This window comes from Vicia villosa, linkage group LG7 (genome assembly GCF_029867415.1).
Source record: "Vicia villosa cultivar HV-30 ecotype Madison, WI linkage group LG7, Vvil1.0, whole genome shotgun sequence".
Classification (NCBI taxonomy): domain Eukaryota; kingdom Viridiplantae; phylum Streptophyta; class Magnoliopsida; order Fabales; family Fabaceae; genus Vicia; species Vicia villosa.
This window is the reverse complement of record NC_081186.1, coordinates 77,400,984-77,425,883: the sequence shown is the minus strand read 5'-3', so window position 1 is coordinate 77,425,883 and position 24,900 is coordinate 77,400,984. Positions and strand designations below refer to the sequence as shown.

Here is a 24,900-nt window from a genome sequence, read left to right as displayed (position 1 = left end):
TACACTTGTGGCACAACGAAACAACACATTGCTCATCTCATCGAATCCTTCGTTCTTTCAAAAACAACAAACCCAACATCCGGAAATGGTGGCACTTGTAGATTTGTTGCCAAAAGAATATGGCTTTGTGGCTATTGTTCTTGTTATCTATTGCTTCCTCAATTTCTACATGACCTTTCATGTCGGCAAAGCTCGCAAGAAGTAATTGCTTTTTATTTTGCCTTAATTTTTATGCGGATGCAAATTGTGTGGCTTTGCTTACAAGGTGTTTGTTGAAATTCCCCACAGGTACAAAGTGTTTTATCCAACACTCTATGCTTCTGAATCTGAAAACAAAGATGCCAAGCTCTTCAATTGTGTTCAGGTAATCTCTTTCTCTGGCTCAAGCTGAAAGTGTTTAGGTTTTTGTTTTTTTCATCTATACCTTACATTGTTCATTTGTTGTTATTGAATTCACTAATGAAATGATTATCGGTTAGAATTTACTTAATTTCTGGCCCAACTTCAAATTAACTGCCCCCTTCCACCAGGAACCAGAGGGTTAACAGACACACACAAAAATACTGGTGATACTCATGATTATTTTTTTTTATCAGTGACACCGTGTTTGAATTTTCTTTTGGGAGAACATATATATTGTGACATACTTGATGAATAGAGTTTTTTTTTTTTTGGCTTATTGATGTGTTAAAAATATATATTAAAGGGTATGATATTAAGAGCTTTTTTGGTTGTCTATCTCTTGTATGAATTATGATTATATTGTATTTTGGTGAGTGCAGAGAGGGCACCAAAACTCTCTTGAAACAATGCCTATTTTCTTCACGTTGATGATTTTGGGAGGGCTGAAGCATCCATCCATTTGTGCTGCCCTAGGAGTACTTTACACTGTTGCTAGATTTTTCTACTTCAAAGGCTATTCCTCCGGCGAACCCAAGAACCGTCTTAAACTCGGGTGAGTAAAATTTATAATTAGCTATAATTGTTGTTTTTGTAATTCAAGCCATCATGGATTCATAAGTAACTGAATTTATATGCTAACAGGGGATTGTTTATGCCGGCAATATTGGGGCTTATGGTGTGCACACTTTCATTTGGCTGGAGTCTTGTCAACAAGCCTGCTAGCCACTGATTTGAAGTTTTACCTCTACTATCATACCCTTTTGATAATGAGGTTTGGTGAATTATTAAATAAAGTAAGACCAAGGACTGCAAATAAACAATGTAGGATCAAAATTTGTTGTATTTGATTTTCTTGATAGCCTTTTTATATTACAATAAGGACAAGTTTAGAGTTTCAACTTGTGGTTTTGGATATGGATTACTGTTATTTTATGAACTTGACTATTCTTCAATCAGATAGCTTTACATTGACATTCTTTTGGTTGACTTGGCAATATTGTCATGCGAAAAAATGATATTGTTTTTGTTGAGTTGGCAATGTTGTCATGCGAAAAAATGACGCCAGTTATATTTGTTGAGTTGCCCAATTGGGACATTCGTATCTCATTGCGAATTTGCGACTTAGAAATAGTTTCATAACAGGTCAAAAAAATACAAGTAGTGGTAGTACCATGGCTTATGGTAGTGGTAAAAAATCCTAAGTACAGTAAATTGAAAAAATTATTACTTTCTCAAGCAACATTTGAATTTCAGTAGTTTGTCGAAAATTGTTACTTTATAGTGCAATTTGAATTTCATCTACAAGCAAAACATATGACTAAGAGTAAGAAAAATTACTTTCTCAAAGAATGGAGCTATGATTTGCAATCCAAACATCCTATAGCTTATTAATTAATTATCTACTGCCCTACACATAAACATACACATTGCTTTCAGCATCATACAAAAAAACAAGTTTAGATTATTACACTCAGAGTTACATGACATTACATTCAAAAGCACACTGTTAAAGCTATATTCAGTTTAGAGGCACTTTAAGCCAAAGCACTTGGACATAATTGATGTACTCATTACATTACTAGCAAAATATTTTAAGATCAACCATTGAAAGCAGCAATGTCCTTGTTGGAGTTGTTGACTTGTGATGGTGCATCATATTTGCTAAATAGCCTATAAGAGGAAATAAGTGAAAGCAAAATATAGCAAATCACAGCAACAAATGTGATAGCTAATGATGCTTTGATCCTGTGACAAAATGAACCAAATGATCCACAAACTGAACTCCATGCTGCCGTGGCGAGTCCCTTTTCCGCAAGGTATAGAACCTCTGATAATACAGCTCCAGCAGCCAGGATTATGTAGGTTAACACCTATAGGATATGAAACACAAATGGGAAAAATATTTAATTGTTGAAGTTGTGAAAAGTGATATTTAGTTTATTACATTATAGATTGAGAATAAGTGAGATGACCTGGTCTAGCAAAAAGAAAGCCCAAGCTCTAGGCATGCTTGAAGGGCGGGGCATAGCAACAATGAAAGCTGAGAATAGTGAATATCCTGCACAAATGCCATTGGCATGCACTAAATACCTGCAAAATGCACAAATGCCATTGACACTCATTTTGACGATCACAACATTTTTCGACAATTTATGTTTTCAAATGTATCTACTAACGTTTTCTTTAAATCACTTCTAAGTCAACTAAAAAACCATTCTAAACTCAATTTGATAAGTTATTCGATAATCTTAACTATATTTATGATCTAAACAAGTCGAATTTCATTTCAAAACTACCTTATAATTTCGCTTTCTATTTATACAAATCGAATTTGACCTCAAAACTAATTAATAATTTCACTTTCCATTTATACAAATCGAATTTGACTTCAAAACTAATTTATAATTTCACTTTCTATTTAAGAGTACTACTTTAATTAAAGTACTGTAAATTGTTCAACCAAAGACAAGTGAGTTTTATCAGTCAACAATGCAAAAACCAAAATAATTTTCTTCACAAACCAAAACCTTAACACAAAACAATTGACTGATATACTCATCATGCTTATGCATCAATTTTCGATTTGTAATATAGCAAAACAACTTAAAGCATAAAAAACTATAATTTTAATACACTTGAATAAAAACAAAACTTGATTAATATATACCTGAAAGCACCAAGATCAGAATAAGCAACAGAACCATACTCATTCTCCTCAGAATTCTTAAGCATAATAACAAGAGCTGTCACACACAAACCAATAGTGAACAAACGCAGAAAAGTCTCCACAATCCTTAGGAATGAATCTTTGCATTCCAAATCCTCATCATCATCAACTACTGAATTTCTCATGTCAAAAGAAGATCTTGTAGCTGCTAATTCAACACCGATTCCCTTGTCCATTATTATGATACAACAAATTGGTTACTATATTTTTTTTGAGTGTATAAAATGGGTTTGGTTGGATAATTGGTTGAATTTGATGGTCTACATAAATATGATATGGCTTTGAAAGGAACAAGGCCAACCACTAAGGGATAGCATTAAATGTTCCATTGTGTTGTTAGTGTAAGAGAAGACGTATTTCCAAGGCAACTACCAATCACCTACATAATGATGGTGATGAATAAACATACTCACAATCATGATAATAGACTTGAATTCAATTTCACAATTATAGAGTTGAATTAAATATTTATCATAGTTAAACTATTATAGTTTATCATAGTTTTTTTTTTTTTTGACAAAATATAGTTTATCAGTTAAACTATAATAAAATTGATGTTCTATTTTATTATAGTTTAAGCATGATAAATATTTTCTGAGGTTGTTTTTAATCATATTAGATTTTAGATTAGGTCTAATAGTGTGTCCGGCTTACATATATTCAAAGACTTTGTCGAATAAATTTACAAAATATTAAAATATTACTTTTATTTTGGGCTCAGTTATTAAGCCATTATTTTATTGAAAGATGATAAATGCTCTATCTGTTTCTAACTAAATATTTATTATAGAAGTCTCTCGGTTCCAATTTACATTTTTTAAATGAAATTAAATGCAAAATACTTTTTTTTTTGGTATAGAAAGCAAATTACATTTAATTTATTATACTATTTCTTTGAGAAAGAGAGTAAATTTTTTTTTCTTCAAAATTATTGTTTTTTGTTTTTTTACTAAGTCTAATTTTATTTTATTTTTGTTTATAAATTAATACAAAGGGGTATAAATTTATTTTTGTTATGAATAAATATTGTGGATGTCCATATATATTCTTATCTTTCATCTTCATATTCCTTATTAAATGGTATAGTAAGGTTATGATTTTTCATCTTCCTAATGTCCTATAAATAGATACCACTTTGCAATGTAAAGAGAACTACTTGAAAGATGATAATATAATATTACATTTTCTCTACTCTTTCTCTCCTTCATCTCTCCTCCATCTCTATATTGATTTGGTGAATTTCATAACACGTTATCAGCACGAAGCTCTACCAAACTTGGAAGAAAAAAATTTTGAAGTCCTAAGTGTTAGAGGTAATATTAGGTAATTATTTTATTATTTTTCTTTCTCATTATTCGTGTTGAATTTTGATATTATATCTTATTAGATTATCAATATTCTCTAAATGATTACAAAATAACGTGTTTGTTATATAGTTCCTGAAGAACTTAACAAATATCCATTAAAGATAGTATTAAGTTTGTTATATAGTTCTTGAAAAACATATCAAATATCCTAGAAGGATAATATTGAGTTTGATATATAATTCCTGAAGAACTACAAAATGTGATTGAGTTCATGAAGAACTATTGTGATTGAGTTCCTGAAGAACTACCCACACACAATTTTTTTTTATCACTACGAAGATCAATTGTGATATATAATTCCCGAAGAGTTAAAGTTTTAAAATAAGGATTTATCACATCTTAAAATATTGTATCTATAATATTAGAAGAATTTCATCATGATATTATTGAATCCTAGAAGGATTGCATCTATACTAATAACATATCCCTGAAGGATTGCTCAAAGAAAAAATTTTATTGACCATTGTTTATGGAAATAGTTTGTGATGTGATATTTGTAGAACTAAAGATTATTAAACTAACTCCAAATTATTGTTCAAAGATTGAGTTTAATCGAATATTGTGTTTATCAATAATTGATGAATTCCAGAAGAATTCAACGTTCAATACTTAAGATTATATATTTTTTAGATTATTGTTTATAACAAATTATTTTTATAGTTCCTGAAGAACTTATCCATCCCTGAAGGATTGTGAATCAAATTAATTATATGACGATATAATTTTAGTGATATATTATTGTTTGATTAAATATGTTTAATTTTATAAGGGGTAACTGTTTGATAATTATATGATCATATGTTCATATGAATGTATTTGATTAAAGTGTTTAATAATGAGATACTATTATATTGGTTTTGAATTATACTGGAGGTATTGAATATCTTTGTATTACACAAATGAATTTGGACATAAAATGTATAATAGAAAAGGTATCGATTTTTCCCTCGGGCTTGTACTACACTTATATTATACAATTTAAGCACATGTTATTGTAAACCAGTAGTTTATTTAAATGTGTCGTTGGTAAAACCGGTTGGGTCATCTTGGATATAATATGATGCGAATAATTTGTATTGAAGAACCAGAAGTTTCTTCAATCCATTAAATTTTTGTGTGTTTCTAAAGTTAATTATATGGTTGATACTTATGAGATCATCAATTCTAAATTATATATTTGAAACACCCAAACTATGATATTAAGATATTTATTCGCATTAAGCCAACAGTATACTATATCTTAGTCCTCCCTAATTTATTCTTATACTTCTCATCTAAGTGAATATTTGGATGTGTTGTGTATCTTCCAATTGCTCCAATATAATACATTAAGATGAGTCACGAAAGAATATTGGAAAAATATAATTAATATGACTCTCAATTTTGAGAAAATAATCAAATACTTGATTGCAGCCCAGTAGGCTGATTATCACTTGATAAATTAATTTTCCCAATATTAGGGGGAGGGAAATGAACAGCTGAAATCATGAACAAGAAGTTCAAATGAACAAGTTAAAATAAATTGTTGTCTTGATCCTCGTACAAATCAATATGAACAAAAAGTTCAAAATATTATTCATTTGCAAAGTTTATGAAATAAATTATCAGCTGATAATACTCCACTCAAAGTGGATTCTCCTATTGGATAATATAATATTGCAAATGAGTTGTTGTTGCGCCTGAAGCGTGGTATGAAAGTCGGTTCCAATGTTAAAAGTCCTCTACTAAGAAAAGAAACTAAAGATGACCCAAGTGAGGATATGAAAATGCTAAGAGCACCGTGACCTAATTTAATTTTCAGTTCCAGAAGAACAAATCAAGTACTTGAAATATGAAATAAAGAGATCTCGATAAATTATGTCATGGATGAAATGGAATGGAATCGAAATTGAGATAACCAAATAAAGTCAATATTGACAATATCTTTGTATACAATATAGCGCTAAAAGTGATCAATGATAACGAGGATCATGAGTCAAAGTCTATTAAAGATTGTAGACTAAGTGAGAATTGGCCAAAATAAATATATTCAATTGAAGAAGAATTAAACTCACTTTACAAGTGACTCACTTTTTAACCTGTAGTCTGAACACCTCAAGGTGTGAAACTAATTGGATATAAATGAGTTTTTGTGAAAAAGAAAAATAAGAATGATATGAAGTCTGATTTATTGCTCAATGATTTTCACAAAGACCTAAGATAGATTTTAATAAAAACATATTCACCTGTAGTGGATTCAATCAATTTTTGATTAATTAGTCTTGTAACACATGAAGGACTTAATTTGAACATGATGGATGTAATGACATCTTATTTATATGGTTCACTTAATAGTGACATTTATGTGAAACTCCCTGAAGGGTTCAATATACCAGAGGCACGTAGTTGTGGATCTCGAGAAAACTACTACATAAAGTTGAACAAGTCTCTCTATGGGCTGAAAGAATCTGGATGCATGTGGTATAATCGCCTCAGTGAATATTTACTAAATCACGAATATACTAATAACTCAATTTGTCCTTGTATTTTCATAAAATGATGTGGAAAAATATTTGCAATAATAGTTGTCTATGTGGATGACATAAGTATTATTGGAACTCCTGAAGAGATTCCAAAAGCTATAAATTGCTTAAATAAAGAGTTTTAGATGAAGGACCTAGAAAAGACAAAATATGTCTAGGTTTCTAAATTGAGCATGTGGACAAAAGAATATGTGTACATCAAAAGGCTATATAGAAAAGTGTTGAAATGATTCTATATGAACAAATGTCACATGTTTCCTACTCCAATATGGTTGTTAGATCATTAGATGTGGAGAAAGATCTTTTTAGGCCTCGAGAAAAGGATAAAAATTGCTTGGTCCAGAAGTACCATATCTTAGTTCAATTGGAGTACTAATGCACCTTGATAAATATACACATCATGATATATCATTTGCGGTCAATCTATAAGTAAGATAGAATTATTCACCTATACGAAGAAATTGGAAAGCGGTCAAACATATACTTTGTTATCTTAGAGATGCAGGATACTTGTCAGATTCTCACAATGGTAGATCAGAAAGAGGTTATTTATTTACATGTGATGGTGCAACCATTTCATGGAGATATATGAAACAAATCATGGAAACAACTTCATAAAATCCTGCATAACTATTACCACTACATGAAGTCACTTCGAAGAAGACATTTTAAGCAACGACTACAAAGAATATCGTCTCACATGTAAATGTCTGCGTGAGGGGGAGAAATACATATGTTTTGCACTCTTTTTTTCTTCACCATGGTTTTGTCCCATTGGGTTTTCCTGGTAAGGTTTTTAACGAGGCAATTCACATTCAAGGGATATTGTACTCTTTTTCCTTCACTAGAATTTTTTCCACTGGGTTTTCTCTAGTAAGGTTTTAACGAGGCATATCCTCAATGGACATCCAAGGGGGAGTGTTATGAATAAATATTGTGGATGTCCATATATATTCTTATCTTTCATCTTCATATTCCTTATTAAGTGGTATAGTAAGGTTATGATTTTTCATCTTCCTAATGTCCTATAAATAGATATCACTTTGCAATGTAAAGAGAACTACTTGAAAGATGATAATACAATATTACATTTTCTCTACTCTTTCTCTCCTTCATCTCTCATTCATCTCTATATTGATTTGGTGAATTTCATAACAATTTTTAAATTACTAATGTTTTTTCAATAAACTCTTTAGTAAAACTTTCAAATACTTTGAAATATGAAAATGTCAAAATTAAGTACTAGTAATATAAAGGATGATTAAGGTACAACACTAATACATAAAATAAACATATAAATAAACTACCAACTTTTCTATCTAAAGTGAAGTTTTATTAAAAGATTGAGTCAGTAGTAAGTTTTACTTTTAACTAGATCAAATTGTATAAACTTTATTAAAAGATTGAGTCAGTAGTAAGTTTTACTTTTAATTAGATCAAATTGTATAAGTATAGTAGACATAGGGGTGTTCATTCCGCATATCTCAACTAAATTGGAATCCAAACCAAATCATAGTGTTTGATTTGAGCTTTTATTTAGTTCGGATAAAAACCGAATGAAACCAATGAAATCTGATGTTAATTGGTTCAGACATCAGATTTCCAAAATTCTACCCGTCGACCGGTCTATCCCATCCAACCATAACTAATTTGTATAATTTATATCATGATTATCATGAAAACTAATATAAAGTATTTAACTTCAAGAAAAAAATATGAAATTTCATTTGTGACATTCACAATCTACACGAAAAAACGAAAAAATTAAGGATTTTATATTATTATTGAAATTTAATGGATGTAAATTAGGTATTTTTTAAAAATATTTGTGCACATTTGTTTTTAGTGTATCCGATCAATCCAACTCAAATCAACTTGTTGTTTTTCTATTTGGTTCAATTTGGGCTTTATAGCAAAAGTGTGTAAATCCAATCCAAACCAATCCATATATTTTTGATCAATTTAGATATCGAATTCTCTTAAAATCGAACCAAACCGGCCCACGAACATCCTTAAGCAGAGAGAAGAATAAATTAAAAGATATTTAATTGAAACTGATTCAAATACTATTAATTAGAAAATACGTTTAAAAAGTAATAATTTGTACTAAAAATTAAACATATCACTCCTTTTAAAGAAAACAAAATTACAAGTAGACCATTCAATTTTAAATGGATAAAATATTGAAGAAACCTCAAATCTAGGCAAGAAGGGTTACAAGTATTGGAATGGGCTTATTAACCCAACACAATTAGGTTTCATCAAAGTCGATTGATTTTAGATGGGCATTCTTCTCTAGATGTTGTTGGTGGCTGAGATTTTAATGACTAACAATGAGGTGATCTTTTAATTTTAGTTTGGTGGTAGAAGGGATTTTACCAAAAAACACTCTGACACTCAAGTCAATAACAAACGTAAATGAACGATTTTATGTTAGAATATTGTGTAACTTGTATTGATTAGTTGGTAGTACTCTATTAATATTGAGGTCATATAAGTTCTTAAACCTTTTACCTATTACAATTGCCTTAAAGAAAAGATGTTAGAAAATCCTTTGGAGTATACAATCTCCATGGTCCTATCAATTCTAATCAAGTGGACTTCTATGACATATAGATCTCAAGATTCTAAAGTGCTTAAACATTTCTTATGGATACATGCTCTAGAGGATCAATCGCTAATGAGCTTGATTATCTATTAGATCCTATGGTACTTAGGTGTTTGATCGTCCTCGATCCGGCATGATGTTAGAGCGTGACTATTCCATAGACCCAAGTTCCTTGAGTATTTTTTCATATATGAATAATTATCAATTATCTATATGGACCTTAAAATTATCAATTGTGGTATTTGGGGCACTATCAATTGTTAGGTATTGTTTGAGCTGTAAGGATTAGCTCTTGGTCTAATTCGAAACTCTAACCCTTTGAGTGAAGGCCGGCGAACATGGGTCGTGGCTTGTTTCAACATTCTTTGAGTATGTAGGTCTTTTATGGTAGTGAGTGTGAGTGTGACCTTAACTAGGCCCTTTTATGAAAATTTGGTGGTTGACCGATCATTAAGTTAGGACCGTCAATGTGGAAGTGGTTGTAGATACCTTGGCGTTTGTTTTAAGTAGTGGCATCTTTCCAATTGTCTGACCTTTCTTTATAAGCGACCACAAGGTTAGCATGTGGTGGTCCCTTATGCTACATGAAGATGTTCTCTTTGCTGTAAAATAATTTTTGTTTATTTGGTTTAGTGACTGTGGATGGTTTTAGCCTATAGACCTTCTATTCTCTTTAAAGGGAACAATGAAGTCGTTGTCACTGGTTTTTTAAGAGCTTGACTATGGAGTCATAGAGTCTGAACACGACTCGATGAATCAAAATATAACCTAAGAAACTTTGGGGTTTGTGCACTTCTTGTTTGATGATGGGATATCTTTGTAACTTACCTTTGACCTTTGGCATTTCCCCTATTGCCATGTAGCTATTAGCCTTGATTCTATATGTCAGGTTGATGGGTGCATGAAATGGCTTCCACAAAAGTCAATATGTGATGATTACATCGTGAGAAACGATGCTTCTTGAACCTTTGCATGGAATTTTACCATTGGTTCCTAGCCGACCTTTGAAGTCCTTTTGCGTTTGCTGTTAGATCTGGTCCTTTGGCTTGTTTGGGCATTGGATTTGACCTGTTGGCCTTTTCCAAATAGAACATTTTGCTTTTATTTTAAAAAATGGCTTCCTCCTTCACTGTCCTTTTGTGGCTTTCTTTAGTTCTTTGACCCTTAGACTTCACAAATTATTTGAGTCTCAATGTAATTTTTCAGAAGTTTTGGGGCCCCATCAATGTTTTCTTTCAAGTTTTTTCTTCTTATAAAGTACAATCTATTTCAGTGGTAATATTGTATCTTTTTTACTACTCTTAACTATATTTTGTGTTCATGTGATTAGAGGTGGTACCTCCATTATCGGGTGGTGGAACCTTTATTACTAGGTTATAAAATCTCCCTCTTGGGTAACAATGTTGTCACTCTATGTGATGGAGAAACCTTTCTCATATGGAAATGCCTTAATGTTTTCTCCTTTCATGTCCTTCCACCCCATCCCATTTTTTATTCATTGTGAAGAGATTTCTAGTGGAGTTTTTTATAATGAATACACCATTGCGTGATCCTGCTTTTGAAAGTAGGAAGGGGAGTACTTAGTATACATTTTGCTGCTTCTTAGACTCACACTTTCTTATGTGGACAGGTCAAATATGAATGAGTTCTTACATAAAATCTTAAAAGAACTTGTAATAATTCTTGTATAGAGTGTCTGAGACATCATGTTGACATTATCTATCTTAGGACACCATTTATTTACTTAGAGCATCCAATATGGTACTGTTAGCATAAGATTCTCGATGTGCTGAGTTCGACAAAGAGAATATGATGTTGAGATAATACATTGTTAAAATATGAGGACATTTAGTTATATGTTCGACAAGAGTAGTTTTTCGATCTTGGTGTCGAGTTCGACACACTGGCCCTAGGTTTTAGAGCTTAGCATATTTCCCAAAGTATGGGAGTGATTTTTTTCATAATTCGACAGGTTGATCCATTAAACACGACGACTGAGATAAGATAAAGGGATCAGATTTAGCAACTATTTTTTTTATCTTATCTAGACATTGAAGACACGCAAAAGTAAGTTATAAGGTTGGAAACCACACAGAGGGTTATGTGTCGAACGATGAAGACATAGTGGTTGTATGCAGTTATTTCTATATTAGTATTTATAGTGGTTCTAGCGTTAGGAATCGTGTGGCAATATCATTGTAAAATCTCTATAGAACTCAAAGTACCCAAATCAAGGTGAGAAACGAGTTTGTGAGGATTATGTATGATTCTGCACACCAACTTTTATACATTTAATCAAATCATTTCATTTACTTTTGTTTACTCTTTCTTTAGTTTTTGTCGTTGTTTCCAACATTCTTCATAATAGACTTCGACATAGTCGAAGCTTTTAACACTCTTTTTATTTCAAAAATTATTGTTATATTCTTGACGATCAACATCCAATTCACATTAACATTTGAAAATTATTGTTCTGGAAAATATGCAAAAAATGCCTTATGAGTTTCTAGTTTGATCCTGCAAGTAATTATTTAAAACTAAGTGATTGTTTACCAAAATCACCGATGAACAAATTGGCAAAACCGGTGGGACCCTTTGTACAAAATTTTAAAAATTTTACAAGAGAGTGTTACATTTCTCTTATAATTTTCGTTTTTACATGAAAACACTTTCAATGTCTGAATTTTTATGCGTTTGAGAAATGGTATGACTTTGGTTGAAGTGGCTCCTCCAAAGAAAACTTCCCTTGCCCAGAATAATCCTCCTGACACATAACCATCAGTTACATTGATGGTTGGTACTACAAGGACATCAAACCCCATTGGAACAATTAGCCAATCCTAAGCTCAGTAATGACTTCAACGTATTTACCAGGAGTGGTAGTTTCGTTACTGCTAGTAACGAACACCCTAACTACCCCCAGGGCTACTCAAGTCATTGTAGAGGATCTTACACCCCCTTATGTCCCAATCTTTACAATACCTCTATGTACTAGAGATTATCCACATGTAATGCCAACTACCATGATAGCAGGTTTGCAAAGCCATGCTTTAAAGTTTGCAGATAACACTACGGCGATAGCGTCGCCCCTAAGTCTATATTTGGCGTCAGAATCTTTCATAAGTATCCCTGGTCGAATGGCACAACCACAATGAGGGATTGGATATGTACCTCAAAGTATGGAAACACTAAATACAAATTCTCTTGTATCCATGAGGCAACAAATAGATGAAAGTATCCACGAGATGGTGAACATGCTCACACAACAAAAAGGCACCTTGTTCAAACCATTGATTCATAACATAATCCATAGTTACCAGCAATTTTCGCATCAGATAGATAAAATTGTTGACTTCTTTGGTGTGCCCCAAGCCCCAGTTATGTCAGTTCCTAATAATATGATGCTAGTCGAGCTATTAAAAGCATCGGATGGAAAGAATCATTTCGAAACCAAAAAGCATTTGATGGGAAGAATCATGTCGAAATTAAAAATGATAAGTTTGTTGCAAAGACTTATACATTCAATGTAACTAAGTGCGAAGAAATATTTGACCCTTTAGTTGTCGATGGACAAATTATAGTCCCAAGAGCTTAAAAACACCACCTTTAGAGCAACGAAAGAAAGGAGGGTTTTGTAAATTCTAAAATTTTCTTGGTTATTAAACTTCCCAATATGTTCTTTTTAGGGATCTGGTACAAGGAACACTGAAGGAAGGAAGGTTGAAGTTTGACGATAAAGCTAAGACTCCAATGCAAGTGGATGCTGACCCCATGCAGATTGTGGAGGCCAATTACGCTGAACTAGTAAAATGCTTGGTTGTGGAGGCTACTGAAGGCCCACGCGTGACCATGGAAGTAGTATCTAAGTTGGAATACTCCGAAAAAGTTAAAGTGGTATATCCACTTGCTAAAGAGGAACTGAACGATTTCCTTAACAGATGTAAGTTGAAGAACTCTAAAGTGATGTTGTGCCCGAGATGCAACACAGTTTTTGACAAGAAGGCCACTAAGGGCCTTCGAAAACATCAAGCCCCAACCTTTAAAGAGAGGCATATGGTCTGACAAAGGGAAAATTTCTCCTTTAACAAGAGAGGTATCACATATTTGACACAAAATTAAGCTTCAGGTCGAAGGGGAGATCGAGGAAAGACTTATACCCCCCGACAGGTGTGCCTGTCGCAGAATGGGTTCACCCACGAAATAAAGATAACATCAACCAATAAATTGGAAGGCAGTAAGGTTAGGGGAAGGTCCGTCTTATCAAGATAACTCCCAAGTGTCCAAAAAATACTCCTACAATCCTAATTACATGGGAAAAGACTCCATGACAAGGATACAATAGAGGAGATATCAAAGATAAAAGGAAACAGCCAGAGAGGTTGTAATCTCTAACACCAGCAACAAGGTGCGAGAACCAAGGGGTGAAATGGCCAGAAGGCCAGTAAAAGAGACAATATTACCCTCTCTGCCACTCATGAAAGTATAAGTAGGAGATGAACACGAGGAGATGGTTACTAATAATTTCTCAACGTCAGAAGGCGACCTCAATGCTTTATGTAATGTCGTATCAGTATCGCCTATTAAATATGACATAGGCACACAGGTGACCAATACGAAGTAAGAATATCCCTCTGAAAAATATGGCTGGACATAAGCCAATATGCTATTATGTAATGAATGATGGTTATGTAGAAGAACAAAATGCCATCTTTGAAAATCCTAATATGGAGATGATGAGTCATTTGAAGTCCTTTTTTATAAAGGCGTAAGTTGACAATGTCGGTGTCAACAAGGTTTTGGTCGATAGTGGTGTTGCAGTCAATTTAATGCTCCATTTCCTGCTCAAAAGGATAGGGAAATTCAACACCGACTTAAGGCCTCATAATATGGTAATATGGTCATGTCCAATTATGTGGGAAAATAAGTCATTATTTGAGAGCAATTCAAGCAGACCTGGTTGTTGGGATCATAGTAATACCAACTTTGTTTATGGTCATCTCATCTAAGGTCAACTATAAATTGTTGTTGGGAAGAGAGTGGATCCATGGGATTGGTGCGGTTCCTTCATCTTTTCATCAAAGGATTTCAATATGGAGAGAAGATGGCATAATCGAGAACATAGAGGCTGGCCAAATTTATTAAATGGAAAAAGTGAACCATGTTACCAAGAAAAACTTTGATAAGAACTTGGCGAATATTATTCCATGTCCATCAGTAGATCCGGTGTATATACTACAATAGAATGTTTTTTTATCTTTCAATTTCCACCTTACTCACAACTTTATATGGGAGCGGGAAGTGATGGGTGTCATACCCTAAAATTTACCCGACACCACTCGCATTCTTTAATTTACTAAAAGTGTTAAAATTAAGGGCTATGGGGTTTAACATATCTATTGATAAACCTGACCTCTTATAAAACCTTTTATTAAATGGAGATATGTAATTAGCAGGTATTTAGGTCCATTCGCTTGGTCCAATCTATCTCATTCTAAGGGTTTTTTTATTTATTTGTTATCATTCTTTTTATTTTACTATAGTATAGTTTTTACTCATTTTTATTATCATTTATATTTTTTATTATTAGGATTATTAGTTTAACATTATTAGTGTTATTATTATAAAAAAAAAAAGTGTTTAGTCATTGTATCTAGTTTTAGGATCTTAGTTTTTAGTTTTTTAGAAGTAAAAACAAATAAAAAATATCAGTATTTCTTTTATAGAAAAAACAAGAAAAGAGCCAACTTTAAAAATATATGAACCGAGCAAGAGGAGATTGAAGGAAAAAAGGAAGTTTTGGATGATGATTTCCATTCAAAATATTTGGCATTCAAAGCAAGATTTTTATCCAAATATGTTAACCTAATGCAGTACCTATAAGTATCTAAATTAATTCAGAGGCAAGAGGGGGGTTTTTATTTTCGGCTGCAGCTTGAGAGGCTTAACCGAATTCATAAAAAAACTGAGGAATAGTCAAAAATCGTGGAGGGTGATGGGAGTTTGTTTCGAGGAAGTTTGAGTATTCCAATCGACCCTTGGGTGCTTCCTGGAGCCATTACAATCATCTTCCTCGATCCAAACACGCAGAGACAACCTCTGTGTTCGCGCTTTACGTCTCAAATTTTCTCCAAATTGGTTTCATTCATTCTTTTGTTATAAACCTATTTCAATTGTGTATTAACGTTGGTAATGATGTTGGAAGTGTTCCTGGACCGTTTAATTTGATTTTAGATGCAGGTACAAGGACATGCCATGGCTGGGGTTATGAAGCTTTAATTTGGGGCTGCATAATTAGATACCAAATTAGTCTAAATCATTTGCATTTTCATGCTCAGGGGATAGGATTTGGTATATCTGGATGATTAATTGGGATTTGTTTGCATTGTGTGATGAATTTGACATTGGCATACCTATAGCAACGTACAAAAACTGTGGGTAAAAGTTGTTCATATTCTGGAAAAAAACCAACGAAAGAGGAAGATACAGTAGTGCATCTGCTTTTTTTGCTTTTGAATTTTGGCTCGTCTTTTTTTTGTATTTTATGGTTTGCTGTCTTAGTTTTAATAACATATGAGCGCAGCGCAGTTGGTTCTACACTGAGGCCTGTATCCAAAGGGTTGCGAGTTCGATTCTCAGCAACCTCACTTTATTTTCTTCATCAATTTTCTGGCTTGTACGCGTGGGTTTGTCTGCGATCTGAGTAACCAGCAATGCTCATTAATCTGTTAGCTATACTGATCAAATCTATTGATCACCGCATCTAACAGTGCCATATTAAAGCAGGGTTGTACGCCCAAAACCACATCTAAAACACTAAACCACGATACTACGGATTTACATCCTTTCAAACACTGCGATGTTCACAACTACGATAAGGTAATTCAAAATACCTTCGAACTTCGCATTTCAAAACAACTTCAAAACAACTTCAAACACCTCTATAATCAAATTCAATTCTAAGGCGTACAACCATGTGCCCGAACTACGTAGACTCTGATCCTCCATAAGGAGGTACGTAGGCACTTGGTAACAAGGCGAGTCCCCCTCCCTAAAATTTCAATTTTTCCCCTATTCAATTCCTTAGCCATAAACCTTTATCTTTGAATGTTAGCCTTTAGGAAATGGTTGAGGGTGCCTAACACCTTCCCTCGACCTGAATATAGTATCTTACCCCGATCTCTTAATTGCATAGGTTTCCTATTCGCCTTGGTAGAATAGGTGGCGACTCTAAAAGCTTAATTTTTAGGGCAGGTTGCTACAATGGGGGAGCAACAACTGGAAGAAGGAAAAGTTTCCCTTATTGGATGGGGGATGATGATGCTTACTATGTCTGATTTAAGTGATTGGACTAAAATTACGGCCTATGTGGCTAAAAACCAAGTAAAAGTAGCTCAAGAGGTCGAATTACAACATAAAATGGCTATCGAAGTCAACATTATCAACGTTATTGATCACCCTTCGGGGACATCGGAGAGCCAGAGGCTCGATTGGATATTTGACGACGAGGCTTTGGGATTCAAGAAAGACCCAATAACTTTGACTGAGAAGATCCATGCCCAAGATCCGCTGGAAAAAGTTGGCCTAGGAAATGAATCAATCATAAGGCCCACTTATATAATTTACAAGGTTGATCCAAGCCTGAAAAGCCAAGTGATCCAGTTGTTGAAGAAGTACAAAGACTATTTCGTGTGGGACTACAATGAAATGCATGGGCTCAATCGAGATCTGATGGAGTTGAAACTACCAATTCAATATGGTAAGAAACCAATGAAGCAGTTACCAAGGAGGTTTGCCCCATAGATTTGTCAAAGATCAAGGAAGAGATTGAAATACTTCTGAGGAGAAAGTTCATTAGAACGGCCAGGTATGTAGAATGAATTTCTAATATAGTTCCCGACATTAAGAAAAATGGGACACTTAGGGTTGGAATCAATTTTAGAGATCTAAATAAAGCTTCCCTTAAGGATGAGTACCCAATGCATGTCGCAGAGATGCTTGTCGACTCAGCAGCAGGTTATGAATGTTGTTTAAGCATATTAGACATCTATTTTAGGTCTAACGAAGTCTTCATTGCATAAGATGATATGCCAAGACGTTTAGATGTCCTGGGGCCCTAGGAATATACGAGTTAGTGCTAATGCCTTTCGGATTAAAAAATGCTGGTGCAACCTACCAGAGAGCAATGAATTTAATATTTCATGATTTCATTGAGACCTTCATGTAGGTCTATATTGATGACATTGTCGTCAAATCCTCATCCATAAAAGGTCACTTAGACGACTCTATTAAAATGTGCTTTTTGTGTTGATGCAAGCGACTTCCTAGGTTTTGTGGTTCATAAGAATGGAATAGAGATAAGTCATAATAAAACCAAATTTATACTAGAGACGAAGCCCCCCATCGACTAAGAAATAATTTCAGTCGTTACTGGGAAAAATCAATTTCCTTAGGAGGTTCATTTCAAACCTAAGTGGCAAAATTTCGAAAGAGAAATCAATTTAATGTAATCGTGCATTAAAACAGGCATCTCGTCGATAAATGAGATTATTGGTAGAGACGGTGAAGGAGGTCGTTTGCTAATACAAGCTCCTTTGAAAACACTTTTATGATATTTTGAAGTTGAAGAGTCCGAAAAAAGTTTGTCAACGTATTCAAAATAGGAAGGATACCTAATCGGTGAATCGTCACTCAGTGTTGGTTTGACCTTCTTAGAAGCACCTTTAGTTTTTAGTGGTTAAGCTATCGAAACCTACATTCTCAACTCATTTGGCTTCGTGAAAAATAAAATTATGTCGTGCTCGAGATATGCTGCTGACCAACTGAGAATATAGATTTTTGTCTTTTAATATGTGATCCAAGACTGTGGTGTGTTAGACGCTGGCCTAAGGATCTAGAGGGGGGGTGAATAGATCCAACACAGTTTTTCCGGGATTTTTACAGACTATAGCGAAAGCGGTTCTGAATCGACTTGCGTTTATTCCGGACCGCTATTGCAAAGGGTTATATGTGTTACAAAACCACAAGATATTCGAAATTCCGGATAAGTAGATATGCTATCGAATCAATACGTGTCACAACTGAATATCAATTAACTTCTAGATTGACAACCTTTGATTTACAATGTAGTAAGGTGGATTAAGCAAATAGACAAACACTTGGTGACAATATTCAAATTGATGCTAATTCAAGATGTGGTGAATTGTGATGTTTATGCAGAACTTTTAATTCACAATTTTAACACTTGAATCATTGATCAATTTAGCAATTATACCAATTATGAGCAGAATAAAAAGAAAAAGATAAAAGCGATAAGAACACGATATTTGTTTAGGCAGTTCGTCGACCGTCCTCGCTACGACTACGTCTGCCCCCAATTCCAAATTGAAATTGGGTAATCTTTCATTAATGTTGAAAGAGTATATACAAAGAAGATAACAAAGCGATAAACGATAAACCAATTATGTCGATCCTTTGAATCTTCTTCCCCCTTAATCTTGACCAAGATCAAGGTTATCCAAGAGCTTCACTTTGATTCCCTTCTGCAGTGTCTTGATTCCTTGAACTCCCCGTTCCTCAATCGTTACACTCAGCCGAATCCTCAATGAACGCCTCTTGATAAAAACCCCCAAGAACCACCCGTCGTGGAGGACAAAACCCGCAGATTTTATTCACCAACAAACCCCACAAACCTTCACCCACTAGGAATCTTCAATTCCGTTCCATGGACGTTATCGAACTCATCACTAACCCGCAACGCAAGAATGATTATGTGTAATTGTGTTGGAGATGATGAAGAACGAAGATGAGAAGCATTTGTGTATCTTTCAGTCGTTGGTATCTTTGAATAATGAACCTTGGACAATATATATGATAGCTTAACAGTTGGAGATGAGAGAAACAGAATTTTTGGCATTCTTGATCAGTTAGGTCGACCTCTTGTAGTGCTTAGGTCGACCTAGCAGAGCTTGCAGAATTTTGCTCCCAGTTAGGTCGACCTGTTTAAGGAGTAGGTCGACCAGAATCCTCTCAAAATGCATTCTGGGGACATTTTCACAGATTAGTTCGACCTAGTTGTTGTGTAGGTCGACCTAACAGGCTGGTATGTAAAATTCATCACTTTAGGTCGACCTAAATGATGTGTGAGTCGACCTAGCAGGAGTATATGAATTTTTCTCCATTTTAGGTCGACCTGGGTTGACAGTAGGTCGACCTAACTGCTGGTTTTCTGCATTCTTCTTGATCTGCTTGTGTTGAGTCGACCTAAAGTATAATAGATCAACCTGTACTTGTCATGAGTGATCAATGCTTGCTTTTCTTTGAGTTTTCTGCTTCCGCCTTGTTGTTTGAATGCTCATTTGAGTTTGCCATAAATCAAAAACATCTTTGAGTGTAATCTTGTATTCACATGCTCCCCCTTTTTGATGATGGCAAACCATTAGTCGAAGCTTTGGTGGTAAGTGATAAAGACTCAACAAAGCTCCCCCGTACATCCAGCATCTATCTCTCAACAAGTCAATCTCTCAACACAGCTCCCCCGTACACTCAGCATCTATCTCCCCCTTTGTCAACATCAAAAAGAGATACAACGAAAATAGAAGAGTAACGAGAGAACCATAGATAAAATGCTAGCATTCATAAAAGGTAGTCAGTTATAGCATGAGAGTCAAATGAGCAAGAGCGATATATGTATGAAGTCACTATAAGCATGTTAATTGATAGCATATTATAGTATCAATAATATTTTTGGAAGTGAACAACAATAACGTTACCGCTTTCTCAACTTTAATGGCAGCCTTTAATCAATGTGGAATGACGCCTGGCTAGATGATGAACTACCTTTACGCTAAGAAAAATGTTAGCAAGAGAGAACATATATATATATATATAAAAAGTAAAGGAATAATATTAAGAGAGAACAAACGTAATTAGCCCAAATTAGAGATATCGAGTATCCCTAATTCCCTACGAATGTTGAAGTATTGCTCCGTTGCTAGAGGTTTGGTGAATATGTCAGCTAGTTGCTTCTTGCTTTCTACATGTTCAAATGTAACGTCTCCTTTTTCTACATGATCTCGTAGAAAGTGATGTCTTATTTCAATATGCTAGGTACGTGAGTGTAAGACAGGATTTTTACTCAAGTTTATGGCACTTGTGTTATCGCACATGATAGGTATGCGATCAAGCTTAATACCAAAGTCAAGAAGTTTTTGCTTGAGCCATAATATTTGTGCACAGCAGCTTCCAGCAGCTACATATTTTGCCTCAGCAGTAGATAATTCTTGCTATGCCAACTTATCAATGAATTTGAGAATAGATGACACGTTCCACTTGTGCTTTTTCTATCGGATTTGCAGCCAGCAAAATCTGAATCTGAGAATCCTACCAAATGACACTCATTTCCCTTTGGATACCATAGGCCATATGTAGTAGTTCCACGTAAGTATCGCAGAATTCTTTTGACGGCTTTCAAGTGAGATTCTTTTGGACAAGATTGATATCTTGCACACATACACACACTAAACATGATGTCTGGTCTTGAGGCAGTAAGATACAATAGTGAACCTATCATACCTCGGTATAATTTTACGTCAACCTCTTTACCTTTCTCATCTTTGTCTAGATTAGTATTTGTTGCCATAGGTGTGTCAATTTCTTTTGCTTCACTCATTCCAAATCTTTTGAGCAGCTCCGTACAGTATTTAGTTCGATTCACAAACGTTCCATGACTGAGTTGCTTGATTTGTAGGCCAAGGAAGAAATTTAGCTCACCCATGAGACTCATCTCAAATTCACTCTGCATAAGCTTAGAAAAATCTTTGACAAGTTTTGCATTAGTCGACCCAAATATAATGTCATCTACATAAATTTGGACTAAGAGAATATCTTTATCTTTTCTTTTAATAAAGAGAGTAGTGTCAACTTTACCCCTAGAGACCCTTGACTGAGGAGAAACTTGCTCAAACGTTCGTACCAAGCCCGAGGGGCTTGTTTAAGACCGTATAGAGCACGTTTCAGCTTATAGACATGAGTTGGGTACATGTAATTCTCAAAGCCGGGTGGCTGAGCAACATAGACTTCTTCATTTATATAGCCATTTAGAAAGGCACTTTTAACATCCATTTGGAATAGTTTGAAGTCTTTAGAACAAGCATAAGCAAGTAAGAGACGAATAGCTTCGAGACGTGCTACAGGAGCGTATGTCTCTTCATAATCAATACCTTCCTCTTGATTATAACCTTGGGCAACTAACCTAGCTTTGTTTCTAGTAATAACGCCGTTTTCATCAAGTTTGTTACGAAAAAACCCATCTAGTGCCTATTACTTGATGATCTCCCGGATGAGGGACTAAGTCCCAAACATCATTCCGTTTAAATTGGTTTAATTCTTCTTGCATGGCCATTAGCCAAAGCTCATCAAGTAATGCATCCTTAGCGTTTTTCGGCTCAACTTGTGAAACAAAAGCGAAATGATGACAGAAGTTACTTATCTTTGAGCGTGTTGTAACGCCCCTTGAGATGTCTCCTATTATATTGTCAATTGGATGGTCTTTCACGTTTGTCCAGGCCTTGGGAAGTTCTTCATTGTTTGAGATGCTTTCTTTTTCATTTTCATTGTGAGACTCATCTTTCTCTTTCTCAGCATCTTTCTTTTCAACACTTTCATCCTCATCTTCCTTATCCTTGACAATGTCTTCAGTGGATGGACCTGCACCATTAAATGAAAGACCTTTCTCGACATATTTTGCATAAAATTCATCAAAAGAAACGTGTACTGACTCTTCTACTATAAGTAATCTTTTATTATATATTCGATATGCTTTGCTAGATTGAGAGTAACCAAGGAATATGCCCTCATCAGCTTTAGCATGTAGATGTTGTTTACTCTTAAGCCCTTAAACATAATGTCTCTTTTCTTAGTATGTTCTATTGTGCAGCCAGAATTTGTAAACATTACTTTAAAATCTTTGTCACACAATTGACTTATACTTAAAAGATTATGTTTAAGACCTTCTACTAGCAGCACATCAGTTATAGTAGTGGTAGAAGGGTTACCTACACTTCCTTTACCAAGTATGGCTCCCCGATTGTTATCTCCATAGGTGACATACCCCTTTTTCTTTGCTTGAAGCTCAACGAAAAGAGATAGGTCTCCAGTCATGTGTCTTGAACATCCCTATCAAGGGACCATAACCTTTCGGCAATGTCAAGACACTTTTTCCTGCAAGATTAATTTAAAGAGGGAGGTCCCCAATTTTCATTGGGTCCTTGGTAGTGAGTACACAATTTGTTGCACTTAGGCAACCATTGAAATACTCCTTTAGGAACTAAAATTCTCCTAAATTTGCATTTTTCAATGGTATGTCCCTTTTTGCAACAATAATGACAGGTAATATGATGAGAATATGGAGTTTTGCTAGTTGATACTTTTGGTACAAAAGTGTATTTACTATATAAAGGAGTATACGATCTTTTGCCTTTGTCGGAATGTTTTGCTCCATTTTTCTTTAGATATTTGTTGTATCTTCGCACAAACAGTCCCATTTCCTCATCATCGGAGTCTTCGTCATCACTTGTGTCACTATCCTTTGGCTCTCGTTTTGAGGTCTTTGAGCTCGAAGCTTTTAGAGCTATTGACTTCTTCTCTACCTCTTTCTCCATGTTCTTTTCTTTCTTTGTCCTTTTCTCATGCATGTTAAGGCATTTAAGGTGTTGTTCATGTTCCTCTAGTTTACCAAATAAAGTTGTGATGTCTAAAGTGTTTAGATCATTTGCTTCCTTTATTGCTGTAACTTGGGTTGCCATTCCCTGTTCAAACATCTTAAGATTTTGTTAGTAGCAACTGCATTGGAAACAGGTCTATCAAGAGAATTTAATCGATTTTTCAGGTGAACGAATCTTTTCTGCATGCTTTCGATGGTTTCACCATCTTCCATGTGAAAAAGTTCGAACTCTTGAGTTAGCGTATTGATCCTAGCTAGTTTGACATCATCCGTTCCCTCGTGGGCAACTTGCAATGTGTCCCACATAGCTTTAGCTGATCTACAATGGGAAACGCGATAGTATTCATCAACTCCTAGAGCTGAGATTAGAATGTTTCTCGCTTTCCAATCGTATGCATATTTCTTTTCATCTTCAGCATTCCAAGTATCTTCTGGTTTTGGAACAACTGCACCAGCTGCATTTGTCATGGTGATCTGGAATGGACCATTGACAATAGCTGTCCAGATGTTCCTATCAATTGCATTGATATGGACACACATACAATCCTTCCAATAGCCGTAGTTTTCGCCGTTGAAAACTGGAGCTCTATTATGAGCCCCTTTAGGTCCGGAAGCCATCTTTCCAATAAGTGTTTCACGTAGCACGGAATAAACCAGAGCTCTGATACCACTTGTTAGACGCTGGCCTAAGGATCTAGAGGGGGGGTGAATAGATCCAACACAGTTTTTCCGGGATTTTTACAGACTATAGCGAAAGCGGTTCTGAATCGACTTGCGTCTATTCCGGACCGCTATTGCAAAGGGTTATATGTGTTACAAAACCACAAGATATTCGAAATTCCGGATAAGTAGATATGCTATCGAATCAATACGTGTCACAACTGAATATCAATTAACTTCTAGATTGACAACCTTTGATTTACAATGCAGTAAGGTGGATTAAGCAAATAGACAAACACTTGGTGACAATATTCAAATTGATGCTAATTCAAGATGTGGTGAATTGTGATGTTTATGCAGAACTTTTAATTCACAATTTTAACACTTGAATCATTGATCAATTTAGCAATTATACCAATTATGAGCAGAATAAAAAGAAAAAGATAAAAGCGATAAGAACACGATATTTGTTTAGGCAGTTCGTCGACCGTCCTCGCTACGACTACGTCTGCCCCCAATTCCAAATTGAAATTGGGTAATCTTTCATTAATGTTGAAAGAGTATATACAAAGAAGATAACAAAGCGATAAACGATAAACCAATTATGTCGATCCTTTGAATCTTCTTCCCCCTTAATCTTGACCAAGATCAAGGTTATCCAAGAGCTTCACTTTGATTCCCTTCTGCAGTGTCTTGATTCCTTGAACTCCCCGTTCCTCAATCGTTACACTCAGCCGAATCCTCAATGAACGCCTCTTGATAAAAACCCCCAAGAACCACCCGTCGTGGAGGACAAAACCCGCAGATTTTATTCACCAACAAACCCCACAAACCTTCACCCACTAGGAATCTTCAATTCTGTTCCATGGACGTTATCAAACTCATCACTAACC

General features: G+C 34.7%; 2 protein-coding genes across 2 annotated transcripts; one reads left to right on the top strand and one right to left on the bottom strand.

The window, feature by feature from the left end:
• LOC131620915 (uncharacterized) lies at positions 1-1,355 on the top strand. The gene is made up of 4 exons (XM_058892101.1): positions 1-201; positions 289-364; positions 783-955; positions 1,045-1,355. Exons 1-4 carry the CDS (start codon positions 86-88, stop codon positions 1,130-1,132), a joined length of 453 nt encoding a protein of 150 aa, XP_058748084.1. The 5' UTR covers positions 1-85; the 3' UTR covers positions 1,133-1,355.
• A 489-nt stretch (positions 1,356-1,844) lies between these two features.
• On the bottom strand, positions 1,845-3,492 carry LOC131620914 (CASP-like protein 2A2). Its single transcript, XM_058892100.1, has 3 exons — positions 3,071-3,492; positions 2,376-2,493; positions 1,845-2,273 (listed from the first exon to the last, which is right to left on the bottom strand). The coding sequence occupies exons 1-3, from the start codon at positions 3,304-3,306 to the stop codon at positions 2,001-2,003; spliced, it is 627 nt and encodes a 208-aa protein (XP_058748083.1). The 5' UTR covers positions 3,307-3,492; the 3' UTR covers positions 1,845-2,000.
• Positions 3,493-24,900: the final 21,408 nt, after the last annotated feature.